The 18,433-nt window shown below is 45.3% G+C and overlaps 1 protein-coding gene across 2 annotated transcripts in view; it reads left to right on the top strand.

Moving 5' to 3' along the window:
* ZPBP (zona pellucida binding protein) overlaps positions 1 to 18,433 on the top strand; it is a 263,439-nt gene that overhangs the window by 98,761 nt on the left and 146,245 nt on the right. For both annotated transcript variants that reach the window (XM_033930478.1, XM_033930479.1), the window contains exon 4: positions 16,025 to 16,174. In XM_033930478.1, the coding sequence (XP_033786369.1) occupies positions 16,025 to 16,174 (150 nt within the window). The remainder of the gene's footprint in view (positions 1 to 16,024; positions 16,175 to 18,433) is intronic.

Genomic DNA, 18,433 nt, shown 5'->3' with positions numbered 1-18,433 from the left:
GACTTTGGTCTTGGAGGCTAAAATGTATGGTATCAGCATCTATGAGACAAACTTGGTTTTTTCTTTTACATAGAGCTTTCTGGGCCCCTGTTCGATTACAAAAAATAGATAGCTCTAGGTCAAATAGATGCTGGCACTGTCATGTTTAAATTGGGACATTAGATCATCTTTTATTCTATTGTCCATTCATCTTAACATTCTGGAAATCAATCTGGCCCCAAATAAATAGGATGTTAGAAAATCCGGTAGCCTTGACATATGATACCATATTATTTGGAACAACTATGAGAGCAAGAAGTCAAATATCATCAAGTAATAACAAACTTCTGAATAGCAATACAACAAATCACATTCAATTGGAAAAAACATGACAGATTAAATTATACATTCTGGTGGAATTCTGTATGTCATATATACAAAATGGAGCTCACTATAGCAACACAAAAAGGACATATAGATAAATTTCAAAAAATATGGAGACCATTAACTGAATATTGTAAAGAATGATTAATTTTCCCATGTATAGAATTTGATTAGAAGAAAAAGGGATCATATCTCTAAATATTATATAATATATTAATACTTGATTTATAATATGAAATATGGAAAGAATAGCATAGCATTTAAAAATTTTATTCATGTATTACTGAATAGAAGGGAGGGGGGAGGGGATGGGATATTATATTAACTAAGAATTATATAAATTTCGTTTTCTGAAATATTAGTATGAATTTATATTGTTGATGTAACATATGAAAATGAATAAAGATTTCTCATTCAGTATTGATAGGGAGGGAGGGAGGGAGGGGAAATTATTATATTCAATAATAATTATATTAATTTAAATTTCTTACATAATATTATAACTTTATAAAATATTGATTTTCTAAAGAAATTTTAAATTTGATATTAATCTGTAAGTTAATCAAGTGTGATTATTCAAGTTTATAATGAATTTATTTAAAACACTTGTTGTAACATAAGAAAATGAATAAAGATTTATAAAAAAAAAAATAAATTTATTTTTCTACCTCTATGTTCTGATTAATTCATTTTTACTCTCTGGTCTTCAAGTTCCCTCTTTTTTACGGTCTACTGGCAGCTTTCCATCTCTTTCCCTATCCTGCCTCACCTATTTTACTTCCTCTTATTCCCAGTATTTCACTAACTCTGCCCTCTTTCTTTCCCCCTTCTATTCAGTGTTTGCCCCTTCTGCCCTTTTTTTCTCTTTTTTTTTTTGAACATCATTTTTATTAAAGAGACCACAAGAGAAACAAGTATATGTCTAAGAATGCATAACAAAATTGCAAATAATGGCATGCAGTACAGAGGCAGAACATGCAGCAACAAAAGTGCTGACCCAGTGGAGGCAACTCTTGTGTTCTTATTGCGCTCCCAGAGATTGTGATAGGGCAGGGCACACTACGGGGGTTCAAGGAAGGTTTAGATAAATTCCTGAAGGATAAGGGGATTGAGGGGTACAGATAGAATTAAAGGGTACAGATAGATTCAGAGATAGGTTATAGGAAAAGGCAGGAACTACTTAACAGGTCGTGGACCTGATGGTCCTCCGCGGGTGCGGACTGCTGGGCGCGATGGACCTCTGGTCTGACCCAGCGGAGGCAACTCTTATGTTAAACCACTAAAACACAGGATAGTCCAATAAGAAAAACAGCCCGCCTCTTCTGTGAGCCTCAGAAATTTTGGAAAATGTTCCATCCCACCCCAAGAATATCCCACAGAAGAAATAACACACATACCAACCAACACAGAGCAGTCAACCAGACAGTCAAACCCCTCTCATACTCCCCATTCATACCGACCCCCCCCTCCCTTCCCACCCCGCGCCGGAGAATCAGAGGTAACTGCAGGAACACCCTCCAAAGAGCCAGATAAGCCAGCACCTCAGGGTTGGAGGAACGTTTATAATAGCAAAGTTCGAAACATGCCAGCTCAATCATCTGAGTGAGCCAACTGTCTAATGGAATAGACCCCGCCTGAACCCAATAGTGTAAAATTGTACGTTTGACCATCAACAAAGTCAGGTAAATAAAGCGCCGCTGCAGTACCGTAAAGCCCTGCTCTTCCAATAGGGACTGGTCACCGAGGAGCAGCGTCTTGTAATCCCACTCAACTGAACGCTGCAGGACTAGCTGCAGTTGTGCAAAAGAAAAGTTCCAGATGGATAGGTCAGGACATTCCAAAAAGGAGTGCAAAATCGTCCCCGGGACCCTGGAACACCTGGTACACAAAGGGTCTTCCCACAATCCCATGCCCGCCCCCCTCTCTCTAGTGATGTAAGCCCTATGGAGGATTTTAAATTGGGTCTCCTGCCAAGCCGCCGATTTCACAAAAGCATGCAAAGTATGAAAAAGGTCCATAAAAGTATCAGGGGTATACTGAGCGGCAAGATCTCGATTCCACCTCTCCCTAAGAGCGGTTAAGTGTCCCTTGGAAGCTATGGAACGAATCACTCTATACCAGACCGATAAGGAGCTTTGGGAAGCTGGGATATTAAGTAGCTACTCATAAAGAGGGCCACACGGCCATTCCGCTCCAAACTGTTGGTGAAGAGTCTGAAAATAGTGCCGGGCCTGTAAATAGGCAAAAAATTGATGGTTGGGGACATCCCACCGGTCCCGAATGTGGGCAAATGTAACAAAAACACCCGTGTCGGCATCAATCAAATGAGAGAGGTTGGAAGCCCCCCTAGATGCCCATGCAGCGAATGGGGAACGGCCGAGACCCGGAGTGAAACCAGGATTACCCGGGAGCTGCAAAAATGGTGAGACTATCGGGGACCGGACCTGCAACCTGCGCCACCACCTCCAGGCCAAATGAAAAGGGCGCAGGAACCGTAACCTGGAAGGAAGTGCTCCTCCTCCTCTCCTACCCTGTGACACATGCAGAAGGTTGATGAAGATGTAAGGCGCACACCACCCCGTCAGCCATCCCGAAGAAGAAAACCGAGCAATTACAGTCACCCCCTCATGGACAAAACGCATAAGAGCCGCCACATTGTATGCACGTATATCCGGGAGGCCCAAGCCCCCTTCCCGTTTAGATAGAGTCAACTTCACATAAGCGATCCGCGCCGCTCTATGGCGCCATAGAAACGAGGTGAAAATGGACCGAAGCTTCCCAATATCTCTCTGCAGCACCCAAAAGGGCATTGTTTGTAAAGGGTACAACAGTTTGGGTAGGAGAATCATTTTAACCAAAGCCGCCCTCCCCAACAGGGACAACGGAAGGTCCCGCCAAGCAGAACACAGGGTCTGAATTTTATCAATAGCTGCCAACACATTACTTTTGTACATAAGAACATAAGCATTGCCTCTGCCGGGTCAGACCAGGGGTCCATCGTGCCTGGCAGTCCGCTCCCACGGCGGCCCTCCAGGTTCATGACCTGAAAGTGTTCCCTTCCTAACCTAAAATGTCCATACCCTATTCGCTCAATGTCCTCTATCTGTACCCTGTTATCGCTTTCGCTTCCAGGAAGTCATCCAGTCCCTTTTTGAACCCCAAAATTGTACTCTGCCTTATCACCTCTCCGGGAAGCGCGTTCCAGGTGTCTACCATCCGTTGAGTGAAGAAGAACTTCCTTGCATTCATTATGAATCTGTCTCCTCTCAGTTTTTCTGAATGACCTCTTGTTTTAGTTGTCCCTGCTAGTCTAAAGAATCTGTCCCTCTCCACCTTCTCTATGCCTTTCATGATTTTATAAGTCTCTATCATGTCCTCTCTCAGTCTCCGCTTTTCCAGGATAAAGAGCCCCAGCCTGTCTAACCGTTCGGCATATAAAAGGTTCTCCATACCCTTTATCATCCTCGTTGCTCTCCTCTGGACCCTCTCGAGTATTGCCATGTCCTTCTTGAGGTATGGCGACCAGTATTGGACGCAGTATTCCAGATGTGGGCGCACCATTGCTCGATACAGTGGCAGGATAACGTCCTTCGTTCTGGTAGTGATACCTTTTTTGATAATGCCCAACATTCTGCTCGCTTTTTTTGAGGCCGCTGCACATTGCGCCGCCAGCTTCATTGTGTTATCCACCAATACCCCCAGATCTTTTTCTTGGCTGCCTTCCCCGAGTACCCTCCCTCCCATCGTATAGCAGTACATGGAGTTCCCCTTCCCTATGTGCAAGACCTTACATTTCTCCACATTGAAGCTCATCTGCCATTTTTTTGCCCACTCACTCAGTTTGTTCAGGTCGCTCTGCAGTTCTTTGCATTCCTCAATAGTTCTGACCCTGCTGGAGAGTTTTGTGTTATCCGCAAACTTGATAACTTCGCACTTCGTCCCCGTTTCTAGATCATTAATAAATATATTGAACAGCAATGGTCCCAGCACTGACCCTTGCAGAACACCACTTGTGACCCCTATCCAGTCAGAGTAGTGCCCCTTTACTCCTACCCTCTGCTTCCTGTCCGCCAGCCAATTTTTGATCCATCTGTGCACGTCCCCTTCCACCCTGTGACTCCACAGTTTCTTCAGTAGGCGTTCATGGGGCACCTTGTCGAAGGCTTTCTGGAAATCTAGATATACGATGTCTACGGGGTCACCTTGGTCCAATTGTTTACTTATCCCCTCAAAGAAATGCAGTAGATTCGTCTGGCATGATCGGCCTTTACAGAAACCATGCTGGCTTGATCTCATCAAATTATTTTTTTCTATATGCTCATTGATACCTTCCCTAATCAGTGATTCGGCCATCTTCCCCGGAACAGAGGTTAAGCTCACTGGTCTGTAGTTTCCCGGGTCGCTTCTCGATCCTTTTTTGAAGATCGGTGTAACATTCGCTATCTTCCAGTCCTCCGGAATTACCCCTGTTCTCAAGGACAGGTTGCAAATATGCCACAGTAACTCTGCTGTTTCATCTCTGAGCTCTTTCAGTATTCTCGGGTGGATTCCGTCTGGGCCTGGAGCTTTGTCAGTTTTTAATCTATCTATCTGCCTGAGAACGTCTTCGAGGTTTACCTCCATGCATGATAATTTCCCCTCTTGATCTCCCCTGAAGATTTTTTCCGGTTCTGGCACACTGGATGTGTCTTCTATTGTAAAGACCGACGAGAAGAACTTGTTTAGCCTACCAGCCACCTCTTTTTCCTCTTTCACCACTCCCTTCCGGTCACTCTCATCCAGGGGTCCCACCACCTCCCTCGCTGGCTGTTTCACTTTCACATATCGGAAAAATGGTTTGAAATTTCTTGCTTCCATGGCCAGTCTCTCCTCATACTCTTTCTTGGCTTTCCTGACTACTCGGTGACATTCTTTTTGATGCTTCCTGTGCTCTCTCCAATTTCCTTCGGTTTTGTCTTTTTTCCACTTCCGAAATGATTTTTTCTTGTCTCCTATCACTTTCTTTACTTCACTGGTTATCCATGCAGGGTCCTTTGTCTGATTCTTTTTGGATCCTTTCCTAAATCTTGGTATATATAGGTTTTGCGCCTTGTTTACTGTGTCCTTGAATAGGGACCAGGCTTGTTCCACAGTCCGAGTTTCCTTGGAGCTGTTTCTGAGCTTCTTTCTCACTATTTGTCTCATGGCATCATAGTTCCCTTTCTTGAAGTTAAACGTTGCCTTGGTTCTCTTTCCCTTAGGTAATCCTACTTGCACTTTGAACTGAATCATGTTGTGGTCACTGGTTCCTAGTGGTCCCATGACCTCCACACCCTTTGCGGGTCCTTTCAGCCCATTGAGGATCAGATTCAGAATCGCTGATCCTCTCGTTGGTGCCTCGACAAGTTGTTCCATGAAGCAGTCCTGAACAGCTTCCATTAACTCCGTTTCCCTTGCACATTTTGAATTTCCAAGACACCAGTCTATCCCAGGATAGTTGAAATCTCCCATAACTATGGTGTTTGGGTTCTTGCATTCCCTTCTCAGCTCGGCAACCATTTCTGTATCTTCAGCTTCAGTTTGCCCAGGTGGACGGTAGAACAGTCCCATCTTTATCTCGGATCCGTTGCTTCCTGGTACTTTGACCCACAATGACTCCAGTTGGGCATTTGTTGCTGCTGTGTCCACAGTGGTTGAGTGAATGGTGTCCCTTATGTATAGTGCTATTCCTCCTCCTTTCTGGTAAGTCCTGTCTTTTCGGTAGAGTTTGTATCCTGGCAGTACTATGTCCCATTTGTTTTCCTCGTTCCACCATGTTTCCGTGATCCCTATGATGTCTAGTCTCTCATTATTGGCCATGACTTCTAGTTCCCCCATTTTGTTCTTTAGGCTCCTTGCATTAGTATTCATGCAGTTCAAGTCCTGGCATTTTCCCTTCCTCGCTATTTTCCCTTGCATTCCATTCTTCATTCTGTCCCCTTCCTGACCTGCCAACTCCTGAGTATTGTCTCTTTTGTCTTCTCTTTGTGGTAGATTCCTATTGCCTTCCCCTTGTGGCGTGTTCCTATTGTCCTCCTCTTGTTCCTTCTCATCATCCAGTCCCATTTTGACATCCCCTTGTAGTATGTTCATCCTGTCCCCCTCTCGCTTCATCTGACTCCCTTGTTTGTTCATAGTCTGTTGCTTGCCACTTGTGTCTTCCCCGCAATCTTCCCCCTCAGTACCCTCGCTGGATACTGTTTCCCGAACCGTCGATACCAGGTCGACTGTCGGCTTTCCCCTTCTACTTAGTTTAAAGCTTGCTCTATCGCTTTTCTGACGTTATTTGCTAGTTGTCTAGTTCCCGCCTTGCTCAGGTGTAGACCATCCTTCTTGAAAAGCTTGTTCTTTCCCCAGAACGTTGTCCAGTTTCTAACGAAGAGAAAACCCTCTTCCTCACACCATCTTCTCATCCATGCATTAATTGATTGTAGCTCCGTCTGCCTCTTCGTTTCTGCCCTCGGTACTGGTAGGATCTCTGAGAAGGCTATCCTCTGGGTCCTCATCTTCAGTTTCCTTCCTAAGATCTTGAACTGTTCAGTCAGTGCATTCTTGCTGTAGTCTCTCCTGGTGACATTGTTCGTCCCAACGTGGACTATCACTGCTGTCTCTTCCATCTCTGCTCCTTCCAGGATTCTTTCAATCTTGTCAATGATGTCCTTCGTTCTTGCTCCTGGGAGACAGGTCACTAGCCAATCCTCTCTCCTGAGGGTCTGTATGTAAATAAATACCAAGATATCGCATCGGTTTGCGCACTGGTGGAATCTGCAAAGCAGCATGCCAGTGTTCTGGGCCCAGTCCTGACAAAGGGAGTAGTTCAGACTTGGCACAGTTTACTTGAAGACCCGACAAGACTCCAAATTCCGCTACTAAACGCAACGCCACCGGCAAGTGAAGGGGGGGCCTGATCCAAAAAGAGTAAGATATCATCCGCAAACAACGTGATACGGCACTCTACGCTCCCAATTTGGATACCATGCAACATAGGACTAGTGCGGATCTTAGTGGCGAGCGGTTCAAGAGCTAAGACGAATAGAAGTGGAGAGAGGGGGCACCCCTGACGCATCCCCCTACAGAGCGGAAAGGAAGGGGAAAGGCCTCCATTAATGATAAGTCGTGCCTGCGGCAATGTATATAAGCCCTGAATCCACATAAGAAAGTTCCCAGTCAAGCCATACTCCTGTAACACCCAAAAAAAGTACTGCCACAAAATGCTGTCAAAGGCCTTCTCCATGTCCAACCCAACAATCGCAGAGGTACCCCCTCCATCCCGATGTTCATGGAGCGCCGACAATGCTTTAAGGAGATTCATAGAGGCATACCGCTGGGGGACAAAACCTACAAGATCCTCCGCGATGAGCTGGGGCAGGACCAAATTCAGTCGGGCTTCCAGAATAGAAGCCAACAATTTAACATCTTGGTTCAACAACGAAATCGGGCGGTAGGAACCTACCTGCGTAAGGTCATTTCCGGGTTTAGGGAGCAGGGTGATATGCGCTAAATTGTTCCGGAGGCCCGATGCAGATGTGGATAGAAAGTTAAGTTAAAAAAGTTCCCCAATGGCTGCGCAAGAAGATCAGGCAAAAGTCTGTAAAACTCTGGACCAAAGCCATCAGGTCCTGGAGACTTGGTAAGCTTCAGCTTTCGGATCCCCGAACGAACTTCCTCTAGGGAAATAGGAGCACTCAGTTGTTCTGCCTGTTCAGTAGAAATTCGCGGAAGACGAATATCCCGGAAAAAACGATCTCGATCATCCTCAGTGAAATCCCGTCGTGCATAAAGAGCGCTATAAAAATCCACGAATTGTTCCCGGATTTGGGCTTCCTGAGTAAAACTATCCCCTCTAGCATTTTTCACCTGTCGAATAATTTGTTTTTTCCGATAAGGCTGAACCAGATTTGCAAGAAGTTTGCCCGCCTTACCGCCCCACTGATAAAGACGAAACTTCTGATAATAAATATCCTGGCGAGCACGGTAGTCCAAGATCTCATTTATCTGAAGACGAAGAGATTTAATCTGCTGTCCATCCGACTCCGTCAAAGACGTCCAGTGACGTTTGCGAAACGCCGCCAACCGTTCCGCAAGAGCAAGAAGTTTCTCTCCCTACCGTTTTCGTTTAGTAGCAACATATTGAATAATATGGCCCCGCATTACCGCTTTAGAGGCGTCCCAAAACACCTCAGGTTCCACATCAGGGGTGTTGTTATGTGTGGTATACTCCAGCCAGTGAGCCCGCAAATATATTCCGAAATCCCGGTCCGAATAAAAGCAGCAGGGAACTGCCAAGTTCTATCCCCCTTCATGCCAGTGATCCCCAAAGTAAGCACTACCGCCGAATGATCAGAGAGTGAGGTGTCTTCAATGATAACTTTGTCCACACGGGAAAAAAGAGTAGTCGACACCAGAACATAGTCCAGACAGGAATACATAGAGTGTGGATTAGAATAAAATGTGTATTCCCTATCAAACGGATGAAGAGTTCTCCAGGCGTCCACCACCGCCAGATGATCACATAAAAAGTTCACCCCCATGCGAGCATAATTTCGAGGCCTCGGCTTGGCAGGAGAGCAGTCCAAAGTTGGGTCAGCAGTACAATTGAAATCCCACCCCCCCCCCCACAATCAATTGATAAGTGGGATATTGTGCTATTATGCCCAGCAGCCCAGAGTAAAAACTATGACTATAAACATTCGGGGCATAAAGGTTGCAAAAGAGGAGTTGAGAGCCCCAGACCTCCCCCAAGGCAAGAATGTAACGGCCATCCTTATCTGGAATGGTCTTGTGAATGTGGAACGGTAGATGTTTGTGCACTAGAATAGCCACCCCTCTTTGTCTACCATTATAAGCAGAATAACTCACATCTCCCACCCATTCTCTACGCAGCTTCTCATGCTCAGTACTCGTCAGATGGGTTTCCTGTAGGAAGGCTACGTCAACGTGGTGTTGCCGAAGCCAAGTGAGAATTTTCTTGCGTTTAATTGGAGAGTGTATACCATCTACATTCAGAGTAATTACAGTTAAATTAACTATAGCTGCTAAGCAGAAAAAGCCACCACAACAATCTGTTCACAAGTAAAGAAAAACAAGCCAGAGACCGGACCTCCCAGCTAAGCCCGGCTCCAGGGAAGAACATTAGTCCCGCATGCCCTCCGGTCCCCCAGTCAGCACCACTCTCTGCCCCTTCCCCTCCCCACCGACTCATACACCACCTCGCATACATCCACAGCCATACCACACGCACCCCTCCCATTCTACCATCCCACTCCCCGCTCCCGGAAAGTCCTCCCCTAACTTTCCAATACCCCAAACCCAAGAAAAACTGCATGCACTCAACCAGCACTCCCCTCTCCCGAAACCCTTGCCAATATCAACCAGAAAGAAAAATCCCGCTAAACTAGCACAGGCTCCCAACCAAACCCCTAAGCATCCCAGACCGTACCCAAACTAGAATCCGAACAGTCCTCTGCCCACCAAATCTTACCCATCAAAACAAAAACTCCCTGCGACCCCCCCACCCCTATTCCTTAACCAGAGCCACCCACCTGGCAGAACTAAAAAAGAGCTCCGGAGACGAACCACAAGCCCCTGCCTCCCAAAAGAAAACAAAGGAGGGTGATCCCCGCATGCCCAAGAAGAAATCCCCAGCAGACCAAATAGAGGCGGCCAAGCAGATGGAAAACCTTTTAAGTAGATAAGAAAAAGAAAAACAAGTTGGGATCGGGGCACAAATGTACCACAGTACCATCTCCAATAAGCCCACAAGATCCGGGTGACAGCAACACCAGCAGATTCAAACCCAGACCACCCCCAGAACCCACCTCAAAGCACATCAAAGGAAAGTAAGAAGTCGAGAGAGAAAGAAAGATAAAAGACTGCAGGAGACTCTGAAGAAAACGTCCATGGACTACCAGTCCAGTCACAGGGAAGGGCAGAAACCAGGTCCCCCATCTGCAGGCTGACAGTCCAGGGGTTCCACACACTGCAGCCATGGGGGTAGGAAGAAAAAGAGAAAAAACAACAGTGCGAAAGTAAACAGAACCCCAGGTGGGGATAAGACAAGAAGAGAGAGGAAAACAGAAAGCTAGAATGAACAACAAGTCCACAGAACTCTCGCCGGTCTCCCAGCCGATATCAAGAGCCAGGAAGGCGGCAACAAGCAGAAGCAGTCCCATAGAGTCATCACATAGGTCCAAGACTCCTCCAAGAAAGGACAGTGACACGCACCGGGTACAAGAGGCAGTCAGCAGGTGCAAGACCGAAAGAAATAGAAATAGACGGGGCCTCTAAGCCGTGCCCCATCGGCCTAAAGACGAGAGATCGCCAGCTCACTCCTCCGAGGGGAATCAACAGGTCACGCCAGGATCCCAGGAGGCCACAGAAGCCAAGAGGTAGGAGGATGAGGGAAAAAATGAGAAAGGGAAAGTAAGAATCACAAATAGTCAATGGCGTCGAGTCCGCTGCAGGGGATCATCATCATGGAGTGAGTAGCAAAGTCCAGTCCCCAGTACAAGGCTAGTGGTCAGTGTCAGGGTTCACAGGGACCGTGGAGGTAAGATAGTCAGCCTGGCAGGCCCTCCAGGAAGGAACGGATCTCCGCCGGGGTTGTGAAATAGAGTGTCTTGTTGGCATGGTGGACTCTCAATTTTGCCGGATATTGTAAAGCAAAACGCAGCTATTTCTGGTGAAGCTGTGTACAATATGGGGCCATTGCACGACGCTGCTCTGAAACCTGAGGGGAGTAGTCCTGGAACAAAAGAAGCCGCTGGCCCTCATACAAGACACTGCCCTTCGTTTTGTAGTGGAGCATAAGTTGGGTCTTGTCGGCAAAGTTTAGAATGCGGGCAATGACGGGCCGCGGCTTCTGATCTCCATCCCGGCGAACCCCAATCCGATGCACTCTCTCGATCAACAGGGGCGAACCCCCTGTATCCATCCCCAGCTCCTTGGGTAGCCATGTGGAGACCAAGGCGTGCAAGTCATTGCCCGAAATTGATTCTGGACATTATTTCTACGGCTCCGGTTCTCAATATCCTCAGCCCTGTCCTCCAACTTGCGACATTTATCCTCCAGGGCCCGGGCACCCGCCTCCAGAGCCGCCATACGGTCTTCCTGCGCCGAGACCCGCTCCTCCACATGTTGCAGGCGAGTATGCTGCCGTTCGACCGTGTCTTTAAGGCCATCAACCGTTGACTGCAATCTGGTGAGTTTATCATCCAGAAATGCAGTAAGATGTTTCTTCAGCTCTTCGATCGTGTCAGCCTGCAGCATGATGGTCGGGTTAGGCTGCATGCGCTCAGGTGGAGTTTGCGCCGCTATCTTAGCCGGTGTAGCAGGGCCTCTCAAGACTTATCAGACTTCGGGGCTCTGGCTGGCATGCTGTAAAACCCTGGCCAGAAAAGGTATGGGCGGGTGACCAGCGACTTGCCCCAATCGATGTAAAAAGGAAGCAGGCTGAGAAGGCAGAAGTTTAGCGGGATATAGCGAAAAAATCAGCCCAGAGTTCGGGAGAGGTACTCAGACACGTCTGATCAGGTTGAGTACATCACGTGACCCCCCCTTTTTTTTCTCCTTCTATCATTATTTCTCTTCTTTCTGTCTCTCCACCAGATATCTGAGATCCGGAATGGTACAAAAGGTACCATCCTTTTTGGGAACCACAAAGCAGATGAAATAACATCTCTCTTCCCCCTTGGGCACTGATACCATGGCCTCTAATTGAATGAGATGCTGGAAGGTGTCCCATATTGCTCCCACCTTGAAATGGAAATGACACAGAGACTCCAAAAACAGATCCAATAGCAGCTGCTCGAACTCCAGTGTGGTAGTCTTGAATCACCTCCAGAATCCACTGGCCCATCATAACCTAGGTCCACCTCTGGTAAAAAGCACTGTAACTGAGCCCCCACTGGCACCAGAGGCTGGAACCCGACACCTTCATTGGAAACTGTACACCTGCCCAGAGGCCCCCGAGCCCGAATCTAAACCACCACAGCTCCCACTCTGAAAGGACTGGGACATAAGAACATAAGCAATGCCTCTGTTGGGTCAGACCTGAGGTCCATCGTGCCCAGCAGTTCACTCACGCAGCGGCCCAACAGGTCCAGGACCTGTGCAGTAATCCTCTATCTATACCCCTCTATCGCCTTTTCCAGCAGGAAATTGTCCAATCCTTTCTTGAACCCCAGTACCGTACTCTGCCCTATTACACTCTCTGGAAGCGCATTCCAGGTGTTCACCACACGTTGGGTAAAGAAGAACTTCCTAGCATTCGTTTTGAATCTGTCCCCTTTCAACTTTTCTGAATGCCCTCTTGTTCTTTTATTATTCGAAAGTTTGAAGAATCTGTCCCTCTCTACTCTCTCTATGTCCTTCATGATCTTATAAGTCTCTATCATATCCTCTGTAAGTCTCCTCTTCTCCAGGGAAAAGAGACCCAGTTTCTCCAATCTCTCAGCGTATGAAAGGTTTTCCATCCCCTTTATCAGACGCGTCGCTCTCCTCTGAACCCTCTCGAGTAACGCCATGTCTTTCTTAAGGTATGGCGACCAATATTGGACGCAGTACTCCAGATGCGGACACACCATCGTCCGATACAATTGCAGGATAACTTCTTTCGTTCTGGTTGTAATACCCTTCTTGATTATGCCTAGCATTCTGTTTGCCTTCTTAGCGGCCGCTGTGCACTGTGCCGTCGGCTTCAATATCATGTCCACCATCACCCCCAAGTCCCTTTCTTTGGTACTCTCATTCAGTAACATCCCTCCCATTGTATAGCTGTACCTCGGGTTTCTGTTTCCCACATGTAATACTTTATATTTCTCAACGTTGAGCTTCATCTGCCATCTTGTCGCCCATTCCCCTAGTTTGTTCAAGTTCCTTTGCAATTCTTCGCAGTCCACTAAATAGTTTGGTGTCGTCTGCAAATTTTATTATTTCGCACTTCGTCCCTGTTTCTAGATCATTTATGAATATATTAAATAGCAGCGGCCTGAGCACCGAGCCCTGCGGGACCCACTCGTGACCCTCCTCCAGTCCAAGTAGTGGCCCTTCACCCCTACTCTCTGTTTCCTACCCACCAACCAGTTTCTGATCCAGCTATGTACATCTCCTTCCACCCCATGGTTCTTCAGTTTCCGGAGTAGGCGTTCATGGGGCACCTTGTCAAAGGCTTTTTGGAAATCTAGATATATGATATCTATGGGGTCTCCCATGTCCATCCATTTGTTAATTCCTTTGAAGAAGTGCAATAAGTTTGTTAGGCACAATCTCCCCTTGCAGAAACCATGTTGGCTGGTTATCAGAAGTTCGTTTCTTTCAAAATGTTCATTGATGTTTTCTTTTATCAGTGCTTCTGCCATTTTACCCGGGACTGAGGTCAAACTCACCGGTCTGTAGTTTCCCGAGTCACCTCTTGATCCCTTTTTAAAGATGGGCGTAACGTTGGCTATCTTCCAGTCCTCCGGGATCATGCCTGTTTTCAGGGATAGATTGCAAATTTGCTGCAGTAGTTCCACTATCTCCTCCCTTAATTCCTTCAGAACCCTTGGATGAATTCCGTCCGGACCCGGGGATTTTGCACTGAAAAACACCCCAAACCCTCAGAGACATACCAGGGCAATAACTTTTGGCCTCCCTAAATCTACCACATGCCGACAAGCCCTGCCCTCAGGTAAATGGGGAACTTTGGCATTGTCCAGACCCAACTCTCTTCTCTAAAAAGCATACATCCGCAAAAGGGGAGAGAACAGAGTTAAATTTAGAAGCTGTTATCAGCAGCCCATCCTTGAAGCCACAATGCTTTGTGGAACGCTGCCGCCACAACCAGAGACATGTTTTTGGCCGACACTCACAATATACCAGAGAGAGTATCAGCCAGTAAGGATGCCCCATATCATCTTGGCCACTTCCTGTACCAAGACACTTATCGAAAGGAGGACCATCCTACAACTTTTCAGCCCAGCGAAAGGAAGCTTTGGTGACCAGGTCACCACACATGGACACCTGAAGAGCCAGCACTGAAAGATCAAACCTATGCGTCAGAAGAGGCTCCAATGTTCCTATCCTGAAGGTCTCTAAGTGCAGCACTACCATCTACTGCAGTGTTATCGCAAACTGTGCCACGTAACACCAGTGTGCCTAGCAAGACAGGCTTCCGCGCATGGGCGGACATTGATGCAATGACATCACAAATACACGTGAAGTCATCGCGTCAACTTCCGGGTGTCTTCCGGCCGGGGTACTGGATTTATTGTGCCGCCAGCTGGAAAAGTTTGCGGGACACTGATCTACTGGAATAGTAGTCTTCTTGGTACTTGCTGTCACAACTGCATCTACAGTGAGTGGCTTTAGGGACTCCTTATCTTCCAAGGGGATAGGATAAAGCTTACCCGTCACCCTAGCGACCTTACAAGGTGAATCAGGAGATGCCTGCTTAGCCTTCACCATGTTCCAAATGTCCAAAGCAGAACAAAGACTCAGCATTCCCGCAGGGAGATCCCTCCGAATGAGTACGGCGTACAAACGATCCTACAGCCATTTCCTACCTCAGCTATGGAACCAACTACCCATACAGATCAGGTTGCTAGACTCACTAATGACATTCCGCAGAACAGTAAAGACCTTCCTCTTCTGCCAATCGGGCCATTAAAAACTGCCTCCTCAATATACTTCTCCTAGTACTCCGCTATGACCAGTCTGGTTTCTAGAATACGCTCTGTTATTGTCTACTGTAACCTATTTGCTGTCATGACTAGTCTGTTTTCAAACGATTGTTAATATCTACTTGTAACCCGTTCTGAGCTTCTGGGAGAATGGGATAGAAATCAAAATAAATAAGGCACAAGCAGCAAAAGAAGCTGCCGCCGCTGCTTTGATTCCCAGAGCTAGAGTTTCAAATTGTTTCTTCAAAATCATGTCTACCTTGTAATCTTGTGCATCGTTTAGGATAATTCCTCCTTCACTCGGGAGAGCCATATGTTCGGTGACCTGAGCCACCACAGAGTCCACTTTCGGCTGATTAAACAGCTGCTTGAACTCAGCTGCCATGGGATACTCTAGACACAGTTTAGCAATTCTTAAAGACCCTTTGGCTCTGTAACTAGAGCATTAATGTCTGGATGCACTGGAAAAAAGGATGTCTGAGAATTAGAGCCACTCATGACCTTGAACTAGGAAGTGGACGGCTGAGCCTGCAGCTTCAACTCCTTAACAGCACCGCTGGGGTTTTTTGGTAGAATCTCTTGTGTGTCATGACCAGGGCTTTGAAGATGCATCGCTTTTTGACTGGTAACCAGTGAGCTGCATAGAGTGCTGGAGTAATGGGGTCATGGTAGCTGAGATTGTGCAGCAAATGTGATACAGCTCATTGAATTCCTATGGGCTGCATCACTTTTGCTGCACAGGGACTCACTACCATCACTTTTATAAAAGGCTTTATGTTATATATTATGTTCTAATCTGAGGAAGAAGCTTCTGATCATCAAAAGATAGTCAAAAATGTATTATGTTAGTCCAATAAAACAAGTGTAATCTTATTTTTCTTTTTATACATTATGTCTAATTATTAACTTTTAAAATGAAGTAACACATCAACCACACTACTTTATGTCAACTTAATTGCTTGCTATTTTTTTTTTTTTCTTAGATTCCAGTAATGTGGTAGTAACTCCTACGGGAACTCTTATAATCAGACTCTTTAAAGAAGAAATGAGTGGAATGTATACATGCTCTCTTCATTTTGCAACTACATTGAAGCAATATGAAAAAAAATATTTCCTGAAATACCTTTTCTATGGTAAGAAAAATTTTGAGCACAGGTTTGATTTCACCTTGGGTAATTTTTTTTCCCATGTATCTCTTTATAGTATAATGCTTATTTTAATTGTGAAATTGTGAAATTTCTAATTTATATAGTTTAGTTTTATGTTGGAAAGAATCTGAAGCAGGCTTAATTTGTAGGAAGTGGAACTGGGAGTGGGACCAGGGCCGGAAGTAGACTGTACTGGAAGGGCCTTGGCCAAGACCAGAAAATATGATATAGATGTTTTATTAACTCCGTGGCATAAATGCACAAGATATGAATCTCTTTAGTTACCATATATACTAAAATACAAACTGAGATTTTTGGTCCAAAAAAATCAGTCCGAAAATGGAGGTCTTGGTTTATATTCAAGCCTCCTTCCTTCACTACATATAATCCCCTGCTCCATACTAACATGGCACGTATAGTTCTAGAAGCCGATGCTATTACTATCCCCTCAAATATAAATATGTAGTCTTTCCTAACCCCCTTCTGTATGCAGATAGTATTTCAAAAGAAGCTACAGTCCTTACCAAGGACCTTATTCCCTCTCCCAGCTTCTGGAAAGCTCTTTGTACTGGAAGTATACTAACCCTGGGCAAGCTATTTGTTTTACGTGGATTAGAACATCAAACCTAGAATCTTTAATCTCTTTTCTGATCACAAGAACAACAAAGAATATCTGATAAAGCGAAGAAAAAAAAAAAAAAGAACAGAAATCAGTATGGTAAAACTGCCTGCTGAAAAAAAAAAATTAGGAAGAGGAGGAAGGCTGGAAGTGAAACTGGAAGACTCTAAGGTTCTGGGGACCGGTGTAAGGAAAGTGATGAGGGAAAAGTGTAACTACTAAGCAAAGGTTGTTTTTCCGTGCTCATGGGCCTGATCAATCTGGGCCAGTATTTTGTGCCCTTGGCCACAGGTGGGCAATTTGAAATATAACAGACATCATTCGAAGTTGACATATGTATAGTTCAGGAAAAATGTCATGTTTAGCCCATTAGTGTGCTTGTCTTCACATTCTAACCTTCAAGTCTGCTGCCTCCTGCTTTTTCTGGCTAAGTTTATCAGGCAAATCAGACCACATAAATAGCAATCCTATATTTACCCGCTATTAATGTAACCATCTAATGCTGAATATTCACTTAGCCAGTTACATTAGCTCCGGCTAAGCCCCAGATATCAATGCTGGTCACCAGAAACAGCCTATCATTGAATATCTGGGGTCAGTGTCGATTGCGGCACTTATGTGGGCTGCCTCCCATGGTTGAATATCAGCCCCCTCCGTGTTTATCCTGCAGTACTGGAAGGTTCTTTTTTCCCCCCAGGGTTGAAAGGTTTATGTTAATAAGGGAAAATAAACTATGGAGATAATTTTTCAGGGTCATATAATTCACATACCAGTCAATATTCATTAATGAGGTGAGTTCTGTGAAAACTGCATAAAATATGTGCTTATATCTATCTCTGGATATTCACAAATTGAACATATTTGCTTAAATAATAATAATAATAAATTTATTCTTGTATACCGCCCAACCATGAAATTCCAGGTAGTTAACAACAAAGAAGAACTGTACAATCAGTGAAAGGTACATCAGGTTATTACATAGTTATCTAACAAACTTATCAAACAAGTGTGTTTTTAAAAATTTTCTAAAAATGTTATAAGAATCTGTTTGACAAATAAGCGGGCTTAACCAAGAGTTCAGTTTGCCTAGTTGAAAGGCAAATGTTCTATTCAAAAATTTCTTGTAACGACAGTTCTTAACTGAAGGATACATAAACATTAACTTATTACGAGTGCTTATTTCTTTGAACATACCTGGCTAGCTATCTGGATAGACAAGAGCATAAACACCCCCAACCCTGTAACAGTATAACCTTTTTCTTCAATGTGATGTAACTATTTCCCCATGAAGCTATATGGGCTTCTTTCCTGTAAATCGCCTTGAACCTGAACTGAAAAATTGCAATTAAGAAATCCCGATTAGATTAGATTTTCTGAGAGTGGGGCACTCCCTTGGTAGATCACTTTGCCACTTCTTACAATTGCAAAGTCCCTCAGTACTGCTCCAGGCACAGATCACATGACAGACTAGTGTCAGATGCCTTCCTTCTGCATTGGTGGACAGGTCTTTTATATGTGTATCTTCCCAGTTCTCTCATGGGGAAGATGTTGCTGAAAATCAGGCAAGACTGGGGAACTATGATTCTGATAGACCTGTACTAGCCTAAGTAGATTTGGTTCCCTCT

Source organism: Geotrypetes seraphini, chromosome 2 (genome assembly GCF_902459505.1).
Source record: "Geotrypetes seraphini chromosome 2, aGeoSer1.1, whole genome shotgun sequence".
Taxonomy (NCBI): domain Eukaryota; kingdom Metazoa; phylum Chordata; class Amphibia; order Gymnophiona; family Dermophiidae; genus Geotrypetes; species Geotrypetes seraphini.
This window is presented reverse-complemented; position numbering and strand designations above follow the sequence as displayed.